This window comes from Thamnophis elegans, chromosome 1 (genome assembly GCF_009769535.1).
Source record: "Thamnophis elegans isolate rThaEle1 chromosome 1, rThaEle1.pri, whole genome shotgun sequence".
Lineage (NCBI taxonomy): Eukaryota > Metazoa > Chordata > Lepidosauria > Squamata > Colubridae > Thamnophis > Thamnophis elegans.
In genome coordinates, this window is record NC_045541.1 from 185186447 (window position 1) to 185202123 (window position 15677).

The window sequence follows — 15677 nt, forward strand, 5'->3', positions numbered from 1 at the left end:
ATAAGTCTAACTGCTATTGCTATTGCTATTGAACATATTATGACACCGGCCAAACTCCATCTTGTGTGCAGGTGCTCACTTTCAGTCAAAACATCAACTTCACCTTGACTCTCAAGTCCATCTGCTCTGTGGATTAACAAGAGGCACAAACATGTTTTTTCCCACACCTGTCTGGTGTGAAAGCGACATCTGCAGCTAAGTGGGTAGATCAATTGCTCTTCCTTGCAATTACCAGAAGAACAGTAATTCTCAATGGATCCCCTGAGGGATTTCAACCCACAAAAATCTTCCAAAGTAAAACCTGCTTTCAGAAATATGCTCTCGGTTCTCCCAATGGTGGAGGACCTTCCCTGGTCTTCCAAAAAGCTAACTCTGAGCTTTGGCGAGACGCTGCTGCCCTCTGCCTCAAAGCCAAAACACAGGTAAGAGAAAGCATGATTGATATAATCGTAGTTTATTGACGGATTAGTCCTGCGACCTTATGATTAAAGTAAAATACAATACATACTCTAATTTCTGAATAAACTAGGTAGGAGGAAATAAAGTGATAAAATAGAAATGGATTAATACAAAGAGACAGCAGATGAGTTTGCCTCGAGGCCATCCAGCTGGCAAGGAAGGCTCAACTATGTAGATCTGGTGAGATTTCAAGTGTTCCCTGCAATTCAGCCTCTGCACAAACCTTGATTTCTGATCTAGGAGGGAAGGTGAGAAGAATGGCTGGGCTGACTCTCCTGCTGCTGCTGCTCTTCTGGCTCCTGGCTCCAACAACTGCCAAGAAGACTCAAGCTATTTGTGTATCGCTAAAAGGTTTAAATTTTCAGAGTCATTGGGAATTTCACAGGCCTGGTGATCTGATTATTGGGGGGAATTTACCCCTGGCAGCTTTCATGTTCGCCAGGATCCCAGATTTTCAAAATGAGCCGTTCGTGTTTAAATATGATGTCTCGTAAGTTTCACCTGGAGGGGAAGGATATAGATTTTTTATATATATAAAATTCAGGGCCTGTTTTCAGAAATAATTGTTCCAGGGATATTTGCAGTGTCCTCCTGTAGCTTCAAACATAGTCCTTTTCTCAATAAAGAGGCAGACACAAGAAATAGCAGTAGCACCTAGACTTATCTACTGCTTCACAATGCTTCACAGCCCTCTCTAAGTGGTTTACAGAGTCAATATGTTGCTCCCAACAATTTGGGTCCTCATTTTTACCGACCTCAGAAGGATGGAAGGCTGAGTCAGCCTGGAGCCTTCCTTCCTTCTTTCCTTCCTTTTTTCCTTCCTCCCTCCCATTCTCCCTCCTTCCTTCCTTCCTTCCTGAGTCAGCCTGGAGCCTTCCTTCCTTCTTTCCTTCCTTTTTTCCTTCCTCCCTCCCATTCTCCCTCCCTTCCTTCCTTCCTTCCTTCGTTCCACCTTATATACCACATCACACTCTTTTACAGCCATCTCTAAGCAGCTTACAGAGTCAGACTCTTGCCCCCAACAATCTGGGTCCTCATTTTACTGACCTTGGAAGGATAGAAGACTCAGTCAATAGCAATAGCCTTTAGATTTATATACTGCTTCATAGTGCTCTATAGCCCTCTCTAAGCTGTTTACACAGTCAGCCTATCAACCCCCCCCCCCCCAAACAATCTGGGTCTTCATTTTAATGACCTTGGAAGGACGGAAAGGCTGAGTCAACCTGAAGCTGGTCTGGATCAAACTGCTGGCAGTGGGCAGAATTACCCTGCAGTACTGTCTTCTCACCACTGCACCACCACAGCTAGAAGCCCCGTCTTTCCAGAAGTCTCCATCAGGATGATCATAAACCACATGAAATTGCAGAGGGACAACACTTTTGAGACTCTGCAGCACTCTTCACCTTCTGAAGATGTTGACTTACAGGATTAATTTGGACATAATATCATGGTTTTTAAAAAATGGAAAGAAAAGCCCAATTCTTTTCCAAAGTGAAGTACTAGCAAAATTCTTAAAATTTTAGTTATGTCTGACTTTAGAGGTGACGGTCATCTCTTGTTGAGCATCTGAGGGAGCCAAAGATTTCTGGTCATTTGCATTCTTTTAGCCAGTTGTTAAGGTCACTTGGAGATTTATCTGGTTCATCCAAATTGAACAGCCCTCACTCAACAGAGGGGGAGGAATACAATGTCATCTATCTCTAATTTACAACACGGTCCTTTCAGGAGTTCCAAGAAGGCTCCACACCCTTTTCCATCTCTCAGGTAACTGTGAGGACACAAATAAATCTCCAAGTGGCCTCAACGACTCTCGAAAAGGATGCAAATGACCAGCTCTGCCTGCAAGGAGAATAAATCCTTCCCTTCCCCACCATCCAGTCAGAGCTGAAGAAGCTTCTTGGATGAGGAGTGGAACATCTTCAAAGAAAAACCAGAAAGTCCAGTTGTCTCTTGAAAAAAAGCACCTTTGGGACAACCATGACCTGGAGGACTAAAAATGTCCATAGATGTCTTCTGCAGACCTTTCCAGAGTCAATAAGAGCCACTGGAGCAAATTGAAGAAGGGAGGGATGATAGAATCGTAAAATATGGCCCATGATTTATAGAAAGACTTCCTCTTTTCTCACTAATCCATAGAAGTTTACTCAAGGAGAATTCACCTAAAAACTCAATGGAAGGTGAGGCTTACTTTTGCAAACTAAACAAGAAATTCGGCAAGGCAAACTCCACCTGAAGACACGAGTTTGCAAGGTCCCCCTATGTTATTTTCTCACTATAGAATCATACCCAAGAACTTCCAGCAGTTCCTGGCCTTGATGTTTGCAGTTACAGAAGTCAACAAGGATCTGGTTCTCCTCCCCAACATCACCCTGGGCTTCCACATCTATGAAAATCACCAGAGTGACAGCAATAATACTTTATTCAGCCTCTCCCTGCTCTCCACACGAGGCCAAATGGTTCCAGGTTATAAATGTGACAGGAAGGAGCCTCTGCTCTCTGTCATTGGAGGTGACAATGCCAAATCCTCAAGGCAGATGGCCTCCATCTTCAGCCTCTTCAAGGTCCCACAGGTAAGGGGGGGGCTTATGGGATACAGTGTGGAACACACAAAGAACGAACAGAAACATAGAGAAAAGCTAAGGATGAACACAAAGGTGTTGGGAAGAGACACACATCAGGAGTTTATGACTTTGATCATTCATACTATTGTTGAATTGATTTCTGTATTTTATATGTCAGGATACCTTTCTATATAACCGCAAATAAATATTGATACAGTATAATTCTAAAAGAGGAATTCCTTCCTGACTTTCATAGAAGTTTATCAACTTTCTGCACCTTTCAGTGCATCCTATTCTCTGCATCAAGTGGGTGGTTTGTTCCCTTGACTTCTGAGCTATCATAACCAGGTAAAATAGGTAACTTTTGGTTCTTCCTAAGAAGGGAGGATTAGGGATGTGGTGGCTCAATGGCAAGACGCTGAGCTTGTCGATCAGAAAGGCCGGCAGTTCAGCTGTTCGAATCCCTAGCGCTGCGTAATGGAGTGAGCTCCAATTACTTGTCCCAGCTTGAATTGAATTGAATTGAAATTATTGCACTTATATGCCACCCTTTTCCCCGAAGGGGACTCAGGGCGGCTCACAATCCAAGTCAGGGAAGGGGATACAGATAAGGGATAAAAAGACGAACAAAACAATACACAATTTAAAAGCACACAACAACCATACCATTTGAGGAGGGGGGCAAAAGCTCTTTAGCCCCAGGCCTGTCGGAACAGCCAGGTTTTAAGGGCTTTGCGGAAGGCCTGGAGGGTGGTGAGGGTTCGAATCTCCATGGGGAGCTCGTTCCAGAGGGTCGGAGCAGCCACAGAGAAGGCTCTCCTCCGGGTAGTCGCCAGCCGGCATTGGCCGGCGGAGGGAATTCAGAGGAGGCCTAATCTGTGGGATCTAATCGGTCTATTGGAGGTAATTGGCAGCTTCTACCAACCTAGCACTTCGAAAGCACGTAAATGCAAGTAGAAAAATAGCTACCACCTTTGATGGGAAGGTAACAGGGTTCCGTGTGGCATTTAGTCATGCCAGCCAAATGACCACGGAGATGTCTGTGGATAGTGCTGGTTCTTTGGCTTTGAAACAGAGATGAGCAGTGCCCCCTAGAATCAGGAATGAGTAGCACATATGTGCGAGGGGAACCTTTACTTTAACTTTACCTAAGAAGGGAGGAAGTTAAGCCTGCCATTCAAAGTGCATAAACCATGACTGGTGGGACATTTAACATCAGGATTAAACTGGACTTTCTCTCATAAAGAAGATTCTCACTTTCTCCAGCTCGGTGTTGGCTTTGAGTTCTCTGAGGGAGACAGAAGAGTTTATCCTTCCTTCTTCCGGATTAATTCCAAGGAATCTGCTCAGTATGAAGGTTTAGTTCAGCTGCTCCTGTATTTCCAGTGGAACTGGGTTGGGCTGGTGGCCCCTGAAGATGACGATGCAGAACGTTTCATTTCATCTCTGGTGCCAAGGCTGAAGGAGAAGGAAATCTGCCTGGTCTTCATTGAAATGATGAAACCTGATTTTCACGCTGCTTCCGATTCAAGAGTATACCAGATTTTCAACACTTGGTCTATAGGTGAAGTGATTGTTTTGTTTGGAGGCCCCAGTACTGTTAGAAACGTACAGGTAGCTGTGTATGCTTATGAAGAATTGAGAAATGAGCCATTTGTCAAAGTTTGGATCTTCACATCCAATTGGAATATTAATGCGATGAATTCTCAATATGTACTGCCAGCTATAAAGCCTTTCCATGGGGCTTTGCATTTTAGGCACCACACTGGGGATATCTCAGAATTCAGCCAGTTTCTCATGTCTTTAGACCCTTTGAACACACACGGGTACACCTTTCTCCCGCTGTGGTGGGAAAGGATCTTCGACTGCAATATCCATAAACCAGGCAAAATCCTTCCAAAGGGGGGAAAAACATGTACAGGAAAGGAAAATTTACAGAATTTGCCATCTTATGTGTTTGAAATGAGCATGTCGGGTGAAAGTTACAACTTCTACAATGCCATTTATGCCATGGCGCATGCAATGCAGGGATCGGGAGAGCAACCAGCCATGGTGAGGCTTGGAGAGAGGATCTTAAATGTCCCACCGTGGCAGGTAATTTCATTTTTTTTTTATCCAGTCCACAGATCTTTAGAGAAGAAGCTCTCCATGTGGATTTCTTGAATTATCGATTAAATATCAGTATGGCATTACAATACAATACAATAGCAGAGTTGGAAGGGACCTTGGAGGTCTTCTAGTCCAACCCTCTGCCTAGGCAGGAAACCCTATACCGTTTCAGACAAATGGCTATCCAACATCTTCTTAAAGACTTCCAGTGTTGGAGCATTCACAACTTCTGGAGGTAACTTCTGTTCCACTGATTAATTGTTCTCACTGTCAGGAAATTTCTCCTCAGATCTAAGTTGCTTCTCTCCTTGATTAGTTTCCACCCATTGCATTATATCTCTGCATCTTAAAAAGCAGATTAAAACAGCAATATTTTTTTTAAAAAATAATGGAGACTAAAACACATGAAGAACAGTTGCAGGAATTGGGTATGGTTAGTTAGAGAAAGGGAAGAGACAGGACATGATAGCTGTGTCCCGGTATTTGAGAGGAGGGTGTCAATTTATTTTCCCTAGGAGCAGAGGGCAGGACAAGAAGCAATAGATGGAAACCAAACGAGGAGAGAAGCAACCTAGAATTAAGGAAAAAAAACTTCCTTTCAGTGAGGACACTTAACCAGTGGAGCAGCTTATCCGAAACCTATAGTAAAGGGAATGCATATTTAATTATACATGCAAAAAACTGTGAAGAGATCGGTACTGACGAGAACGTGATTAGGAAAATATTAGAATGTGCACAACTGAGTAGATTATACTGGAGAAAGAACAAACTGAATATTATATGACATGGGAGCTATTTTATGGATGATTGTGGACCAAAAACAAATTAGAAATAAATGGACATCAGTAGAATATAGAAAATACGTTTGAACAGAAATGTAAACGATATGGTGATTCTTATTAATATGACTATTGTGTTTAATATTATTATTATATTCTTATTAGAAGATATGTTAAGAGGGAGAAATGAATAGGTTTATTATGCTTATTATCCCTATTATGCCTATTATTATTGTTGTTATTATTATTAGAGAATTAATATCCATGTAATGAATACTGTAAATTTTGTTATTGTACAGAGATATTTGCACCCAGACAACACATTAACGGAAGATGAAATGTTCAAATTAAAAAATAAATAAAAACCTTTTTAAAAAACCTAGTGGAACAGAAGTTGCCTTCAGAAGTTGTAAATGCTTTGTCACTGGAGGTTTTTAAGAAAAGGTTGGACAGTGACCTGTTTGGAATGGGGTAGGGTCTCCTGCTTGGGCAGAGGGGTGGACTAGAAGACCTCCAATGAATCTGTTCTGATTAAATGATTGATCTGAGGAAGACTTGTGGTCTCCAACCTTGGCAACTTTAAGACTTGTGGACCTCAACTCCCAGAGTTCCTCAGCCAGCTTTGTTGGCTGAGGAACTCTGGGAGTTGAAGTCCACAGGTCTTAAAGTTGCCAAGGTTGGAGACCCCTGTTGTAAGGTTGTAAGGCTCAGTACCCCTCACTCAGCTGTGGTGGCTTCCACATCCCCTTGCTAACTCCACCTCATCCTTCTTCAATTCTCCACCTCAGGGTCCTTTCTCCCTTCCACGCATCCTCTGTGCCTTCAGTGGTGCTTCGGTGTGGAGACTTGTTTTTGTAATTTTCTAGGTGACAAGAATTGAGTAATGAATGAGAAAGATTAAGGGTGACATGATAGCAACCTTCCAACACTTGAGGTGCTGTCATAGAGAAGAAAGTGGTTGACTTATTCTCCAGAGCATCTGAAGGCAGGACAAGAAGTAACAGATGGAAGAGTAGGAAGTTAGCACCCACCTCTCCTAGAAAATGAAATATTCTGGAAAATATTGCATTCCTAATTAAGTATTTTTGAAAATATTTGTGTGCTTTATTTTTCTCATCCCAAACGAATGCATACCATCCTACTTGGAGATCGTGCCCTTCTAATGCCAGATAAAACCCTCTTATTTTTCAACCCACTCTTTAAGCCATGTTAGTATTGCTGCCTGAAAGTATAATTCCCAATCTGGGAATGCTAAATCTCCTCTTTCCTTACTGTCCTGCAGTAGTTTTAATTTGATTCTTGGCTTTTTTTCCCCCTGCCATATAAATTTCCTCATTGTTGTCATATAACTCCTTGTGTAGGTGTGGCGGTCACCCATGGCCCAGTGCATAACAGGGCATGCACAGCCACGCTGAACCACACAGGAAAAAACAAACTCCTAAAAGACATAACATCCTGATAGTTCACTCTAGATGTGCCTTACCCAACGACACCCAGGATTTGACCATATATAGACAGAACTTCCCTGAGCAGTAGATTAGCAATTGTAGTTTGACAGGCTGTCTTAAATCACATGCTGATTGCTCCTCCTGCCTTTGTCCTATCTCAATAAAAGGGGCTCCCAGACCCCAATCTGGGTTGCCTCATCCCGAGAAAGCTCGTGTCCGTGTCTTTTCTCCACATTGGCCTCATGGGCGAACCACGGGTACTTCACACATCATTACGGTAGTTTGTTTAAATCCTGGAAGAATGTTTTACCCGGTAGTATAGAAACTACTTGGAATAAAAATAAAAATTCTTGGCCGTATGTTCATTTGAATCGTGGCTATGCATCCCGTGAGCGACAATTGCAAATTCTTCCATATTTCTAAAGCTTTTTTAATTTGCTGTAATAGTTTGTTGTGGCTGTCCTCTTTAATTGAAGAGCATTTTGCCGATAACCAAATTCCTAGGTATTTAACTTTCTTGACTATTTGCATTTTAGTCATTTCCTCCAATTCTTTCTCGTTTTTTTGTAATATTTTTGGTTATTATTTTTGTTTTATTTTTATTAATTTTTAAGCCTGCCACTTCGCCAAATTCTTCTATCTTCCAAATTAGTCTGGTTCTAGTGGATCTTCCAATATGAATGCTAAGTCATCGGCAAAAGCTTGGGTTTTGTATTCTTCCTTTCTGATTTTTAGTCCTTTTATCTCCTGATCTTTTCATTCTTGATTTAAAAGTATTTCTAAGGTTAAGATAAAAAGGAGTGGAGAAAGAGGGCATCCTTGTCTTACTCCTTTTGCTATCTCAATTTTTTTCTGTGAGATCTCCATTCATAATCACTTTTGCTGTTTGCATTTTGTATATTTTTTTCAATCATTTTTACAATTTTTTTGCCGAATTTCATAGTGTCTAATTGTAATATAATGAATTTCCAATTTATATTGTCAAATGCCTTCTGGGCCTCAAGGAAAACCAGTGCAGCTTGTCTCTCTGGGTGTATTTCATAATATTTTAATATGTTTATTATGGTTCTCGTGTCATTCTTAATCTGTATGTTTGGGAGGAAACTGTTTTGAACTGAATGGAGGTGGATTTAAAGTCTTTTTTACTCTTCCTGACATAATTGAGGTGAATATTTTATAATCTGTGTTCAATAGGGAAATGGGTCTGTAATTTTGGATTTTCTGCTGGTCTGAGTTAGTTTATTAGTTTATTAGTTTTGTATGCCGCCCACTCCCGGAGGACTCCGGGCGGCTTACAATAAAAAAGGAAAGGGGATAAATAAGACAATGCAACAATTTAAAACACAACAACATTCATAATTGAGTATACTTCAACAGCCCCAGGCCTGCCGGAACAGCCAAGACTTAGTAGCTTTACGGAAGGCCGGGAGGGTAGTAAGGGTCCGGATCTCCACAGGGAGCTCGTTCCAGAGGGCCGGAGCTGCAACAAAGAAGGCTCTCCCCCGGGGGGTCGCCAGCCGACATTGGCCGGCAGATGGAATCCAGAGAAGGCCAAGTCTGTGTGATCGAATCGAATGAGTCCTTTTTTGGTATGAGGGTTATCATTGCTTCTATCCAGAATGCCGGTATTTTGGCTTTTTCTAGGGCCTCATTAAATACTTCTAACAATAGTTCTTCCAGTATTTCTTGTGCATTCTTATTCAGCCAGCATTCCATCTGGGCCTGGAGTTTTTCTTTTTCAATGCCATCTTTAATTCTGTCATTCTAATTGGTCTATTTATCATCTCTTTGTGTTTATTTGGAATTGGGTTTGTATTTGCTCCTTCTAGATATTGTTTATCTTATCTTCCACTATATTGTCTTGTAAATAAAGTTCTGTAAAATACTTTTGGATTATATTCTGTTTTTCTTCCATTCTATGGTATATAATTCCATCAGCATCCTATAGTTGGTGCATTGCCCTTTTTTCTTTTTCTTTTTTTAAATTTGTGTGCTAACCAACGCCCAGATTTGTTTGCGTGCTCGAAATAGTTTTGTTTCGTCGATTTAATCTAGAATGACAAAGTTCTAAGTGATCTTGGAGGCTTAGAGATTAACAGAGTTGGAAGGTACCTTGTAGGTTATCTAGTCCAACCCCTCACCCAAGCAGGAGACCCTACACCATTTATGACAGATGGCAGTCCAGTCTTTTCTTGAAAGCTTCCAGTGATGAAGCTCCCACAACTTCCAAAGGCAACTTCTGTTCTATGGGTTCATTGCTCTCACCGTCAGAAAATTCCTCCTTACTTCTAGGCTGGTTCTCTCCTTGATAAGACTTCTCTCAATCTTATCAATATCTTTTTCTAAGTGACTTCTCCAGAACTGGATGCAGTATTCCAAATGGAGTATATTTAAAGCCCTTTATAGTAGCATTATGATCTCTCTTTCCCTGCTCATGATCCTTGTAGGGATGAATCCAATAATTTTGTTTAATCAGTGAAACAGCCTACCTCCAGAATTTGTGGGTGCTTCCCAAAAGAGAAACTTTTGAAGGAGAAGTTGTTTAAAACTTGGTGTTAATCCTGACTGCTCAGATCTCCACCAAGGTCTAGCTTCTCAGATATATACAGATCTCCCAAAATGATGTCCATCACACAATGATATGTTGTCTCATTTGTGGCTTGCAGCCTGTTGTTCCAACGATGCTATTTCAAAGGGCAACTAGGTTTTGTTTGTCTCTTGAACATGTTTTGCTTCTTATCCAAGAAACTTCTTCAGTTCTGACTGAATGATGAAGGATGAAATCATGTATATTCCTTTGCAATCATCTGGTCATTAGCGCTCATTCTAAGAGTCATTGAGGCCACTTGGAGCTTTATCTGTGGCCTCGGGGTCATCTGAATAGTGCAAAAGCGTGTGGAACCATCTTGGAACTGCGGAAAAGACTGTGTGGTAAATGTGAGACAGGTAGGATCGTATCCCTCCTCTTCTTTTGAGAGAGGGCTGTTCAGCCTTAATGTAGATGGGCTCTTGGACTCGTCTTTCAAACCAGCAGTCCTCTCTGTCCAGAATAGCAATAGCAATAGCAGTTAGACTTATATACCGCTTCATAGGGCTTTCAGCCCTCTCTAAGCGGTTTACAGAGTCAGCATATCACCCCCAACAACAATCCGGGTCCTGAAATATGGACTTTCATCCTCCATCATTAGGCCAGAGCTGAAGAAGCTTCTTGGATGAGAATCAAAAGGTCTTCAAGGGGAGACAAAAGTCCAGATACCTTTTGGAAAAGCAACGATGATCAAGATAACGGAGAATCTCCATAGATATCTTTCAGCCTATAGCTCCAATTACTGGATGTCTTTTTCATTCAAGCTTATTTCCTACTTGAGGAACGTCCGGTTCAACAACAGTGCTGGAGATGAAATCTACTTCTCAGAAAATGGACTGGGATCTGCTCGTTACGATCTTCTCAACTGGGTTCTCCTCCCCAACCTATCTTTTGTCTCCATGAAAGTTGGACAAATAGATCCCAGGGCTCCCCCAGGCCAGGATTTCACTATAAACTCTGATGCGATTGTCTGGATAAGAAAGGTGAGCCGGAAGGTCAAATAAATTGAGCAAAAAGCAATGGACTAATCAAGGAAAGAAGCAATCTAGAACTAAGAAGACATTTATTCATAGTTAGAACAATTAACCAGTGGAACTACTTGCCTCTAGAGGTTGTAGATGCTCGTGACCCGACAAAAGCGCGCATGACAAATGGGCACATGACAAAAGCGCGCTGACAAAACTGTGGTGAGAAAACCGTGACGTCATAAACGCGCCCACAACAACACACCAACAAAACCGCGCCCACAAAAGCGTGATTTAAGTTAAGGTAAGGGTTAGGGTAAGGGTTAGGGTCAGGGTTAGGTTTAGGGTTAGGGTTAGGGTTATTAGGTTGTTATTACTTGTTTGTTGAAAGTGTGCTTTTGTCGGCGCGCTGTTGTCGGCGCGCTTCTGTGCTCATTCGTCGGCATGATTTCGACTTCACGGTTTTCTCACCGCGGTTTCATCGGCGCGCTTTTGTCGAGCGTGCATTTGTCAGTGAACCGTAGGTGCTCCATCACTGGAAGTTTTTAAGAAGAGATTGGACAGCCATTTGTCTGGAATGGGATAGGGTGTCCTGTCTGAGCAGGGGGTTGAAGACCTCTGAGGTCCCTTCCAACTCTGCCGTTCCGTTGTTCTGTTAAAAGGCTCATTCTCTTCTGGGGATTCAAAGCATCGTCCTTACTGGAGAACAGGTTACTCAATCAAAATGTTGGCAACCACTTGATGAAAGACCTGTTTTGCACGTAATATATTTGAGATCTCATTTGGGATGGATCAAACAAAGTTGAGATTAGGGAGAAATTCTGCCTGAAACTCAGGGTCCCGTTAGAGCAGCCATCAGTGGTTTCCATGGAACATTCCCGTTCAGTTGGATCCCAAATAATTATTTGTTGTTTTTTTTAAAGCAATACTCAATTCATAAATCTTGTTTTGCATGCCAAGCCCCAGTTCCAATCTCCAGCATTGATTGGTGGTTTGAAGTGGAACTGGCCTTAATCCCCCACAAAGCATTTCCAGGATTCTGAATTCTAAGAGCCTCGGTGGTGCAGTGGTTAGAGTGCAATTCTACAGGTTACTTCTGCTGACTGCTGGCTGCCTGCAATTTGGCAGGTGGAATCTTACCAGTTCAAGGTTGACTCAGCCTTCCATCAGTGGTGGGATTCAAAATTTTTTACTATCAGTTTTGTGGGCATGGCTTGGTGGGCGTGACAGGGCTTGGTGGGCATGGCTTGGTGGGCGTGGCAGGGGAAGGTTACTGTAAAATCTCTATTCTCTCCTCACACCATGGGAAGGATACTGTAAAATCTCCATTCCTTCCCCACTCCAGGGGAAGGATACTGTAAAATCTCCATTTCCTCCCGATCAGCTGGGACTCAGGAGGCAGAGAATAGATGGGGGCAGGGCCAGTCAGAGGTGGCATTTACTGGTTCTCCGAACTACTGAAAATTTCCACTCCCAGTTCTCCAGGGTTCTGGACACGCGCATTCACATCCCAGTTACAAGAATATGAGACTTTACTCTAGCCAAAAGTATGCATGGAATCTTCCTCCCTTCTCAAGTTGATAGTAGTCATGGAAACGCTTTAGATGTTGACATGAAGTACTATATAAATCTAAATGCTATTGCTATTCTGATAGAATCTATTCAACCATATCTTCTGAAGATATTCTGATGATGGATACAGAAATGTACAAATGAATAAATGAAGCATATTCGTTGATGAGGTCATCTCAAGTATTTCCCTTTTTCTCTTTCAGAAGGTGCCCTTTGCCAGGTGTGGCATGAAGAGGTGCCAGGCAGGAGAGAGGAGAAGCATTCCGGAGGGCGAGCAGGTTTGCTGCTACCAATGTGCCCCTTGCTCAGAAGGGACCGTTTCTAACCAGACAGGTAAATCACACTTCAAATGTTGATCTCCCAGAATCAAGGAAGCCATTCAGTAGAAACAAATATCAAGTGGGTTGTCATTTTTGATAGAGTGATCTTCCTCAAAATATTCAGGCTTTTCACGGATTTAACTCTCCTGTCCTCCTGACCACCTTTAATGCTCCTCATCAAATTGATACAGAGTAGTTTCAGGACACAATTCATAACCCTACTGGATTTTCTTTTTTTTAATTTTTCTTTTAATCAAACAGGTGTTTTTTTTAGCACAAATATCATCTTTGCAACATTTCCACATTGGTAAGCCTCAATTATACTCTTTTTATCTGTACATGTACATGTATACATATACATATACATATACATATACATAAACTGTCTAACTCTTCTCTATCTATCTCTATCTCTATCTATATCTATGTCTATATCTATATCTATATCATCTCTATCTCTATCTCTATCTCTATCTCTATCTATAACTATATCTATATATCTATATCTATATCTATATCTATAACTATAACTATAACTAAACTATAACTAAACTATAACTAAACTATAACTATAACTATAACTATAACTATAACTATAACTATAACTATAACTATAACTATATTGATAACTATAACTATAACTATAACTATCTCTCTCTCTCTCTATCTCTCTCTCTCTATCTATCTCTATCTCTATCTCTATCTCTCTCTACCTCTATCTCTACCTATCTACCTACTTACGCATACATACGTGTGTGTGTGTGTGTGTGTGTGTGTGTGTGTGTGTGTGTGTCTTTTCGTAGATTTTCACCGTTGTAGGTATGCTGGTCTTGTTGTATTCGGGTCTTTTCGCATGTAAGATTGAGATTGCCTTGGCAATGTTTCAGCGAGGTCTCACTCGCCATCTTCAGGCTGGGTTTTGGACACAAACACACACACACACACACACACACACACACACACACACACACACACACACTTTTCATCTACTCATAGGGTAATTTATACTTATATTTATTTTATACATATTACTCTTTCAATGTACTATACAATATATCATATCATTGTATGTACATATATACCTCTTATAACTATTATTCTATACAATTTTATATACAATCTATCTTACATTTCCCCCCTCTTATTAATTATGTGGTTTTATGATTGTTTTCTAATTTCTTAATCTTTCTTCCCTAAATGCTTTCTCATTCTTTGCATTTTACCTCTAGCCATTTGTACCATAAATTCCATACTAAGTAATACTCAGATTCTTTTTTGTATTTTATTTCTTTTATAAGTCTGTCCATTTTGGCTCATTCGAATACTTTTTTTATCACATTTTCTTCTGTTGGTGTATTTTTGTTTTTCCTGGTGGACATTCTAATCCTACTCTCACATCCAACTACATCTGGAAAACCAGCTAGCAACTTTTCCTGAGCTTCAAGCTTTAATTTTCATTATTTAAGATGTGCTTCTTCTGTCAGCACCCAGCATCAGTCACCCAGGAGATTGACAGACCTGTTAGAGAAGGGGGAGAAACCATCTATCTGCCCGTCCTTCCCTGCAAAAAATAAATAAATAGTCTGAATAACTGGATGCAAAATACAAAGCAGAAAACTTAAGCCTAAGAGCTGAAACATTCTTGTCCCAGCCTAACCAATAGGATAATCAATATTGAAGGATGTTTTTGATATTCTATGACATGCAAAGAATTCTTGATTTCAGATTCTGAAAGCTGTGATCCCTGCCCAGAAGACCAATATCCCAACATGGGGAAGGACCACTGCATTGCCAAGAAGATCCACTTCCTTGGCTATGAAGAACCCCTTGGATACGCTTTAACTTCTCTCACACTTTCTCTCTCCATGATCACATTGGGAGTCCTGGCAATTTTCCTTAAACATCATGATACACCGATCGTCAAGGCCAACAACCGAGATCTCACTTACCTCCTCCTGGTCTCCCTCTTGCTCTGCTTCCTCTGCTCATTTCTCTTCATTGGTCAACCCAGGAAGCTCACCTGTCTCTTCCGACAAACTACCTTTGCCGTTCTCTTTTCCCTTGCAGTTTCCTCTGTCTTGGCAAAAACTGTCATGGTGGTTTTGGCATTCATGGCCACCAAGCCTGGGAACAGGGCAAGGAAACTCTTAGGAAAACCATTGACCAACTCCATTGTCTTAGGCTGTCCCCTGATCCAAGCAGTTCTTTGTGCCACCTGGCTGGTAACTTCTCCCCCATTTCCCAACTTGGACTTCCACTCCTTGGTTGGAGAGGCCATCTTGGAATGTAATGAAGGCTCAGCTTTCATGTTTTATGCTGTCCTTGCCTACCTGGGTTTCCTGGCCTTCGTCAGTTTCACGGTGGCCTTTTTGGCTAGGAAATTGCCTGACAGCTTTAACGAAGCCAAGTTCATTACTTTTAGCATGCTGATCTTTTGCAGTGTTTGGATCTCATTCCTCCCCACATACCTGAGCACCAAAGGGAAGTCCATGGTGGCCGTGGAGATCTTCTCCATTTTGGCCTCTGGGGCTGGTCTCTTGGCTTGCATCTTTTTCCCCAAATGCTACATTATTCTTCTGAGGCCCCATCTCAATTGTAGAGAGAATATAATGAGGCACAAGAGTCTCTGATTTTGGGAGGGGATTGGAAGCTTTTATTTTGACTTATGGGGCTTATTTTGTATTTAATCTGATTTCTTTAAAATTGTGAATAGTAAATTATTATTATTCAAATGATCTGTCTGATCACAAAGTATCAGTTAATTGTCAACAATCACCAATCATTTTATTTTTCATTTGTTTCTATACTCCCTAGTGAGACCTAAGTGATCATCATGGAAATAAACCTTGATATCAAAATTGTGTACATTAGTTTACA

General features: G+C 41.3%; 1 protein-coding gene across 1 annotated transcript; it reads left to right on the forward strand.

Annotated features, from left to right (window-relative positions):
• Positions 1-333: 333 nt before the first annotated feature.
• Positions 334-15430, forward strand: LOC116507163 (vomeronasal type-2 receptor 26-like). The gene is made up of 6 exons (XM_032215127.1): positions 334-422; positions 2738-2967; positions 4267-5114; positions 9412-9464; positions 10241-10302; positions 14526-15430. Exons 1-6 carry the CDS (start codon positions 334-336, stop codon positions 15428-15430), a joined length of 2187 nt encoding a protein of 728 aa, XP_032071018.1.
• Positions 15431-15677: the final 247 nt, after the last annotated feature.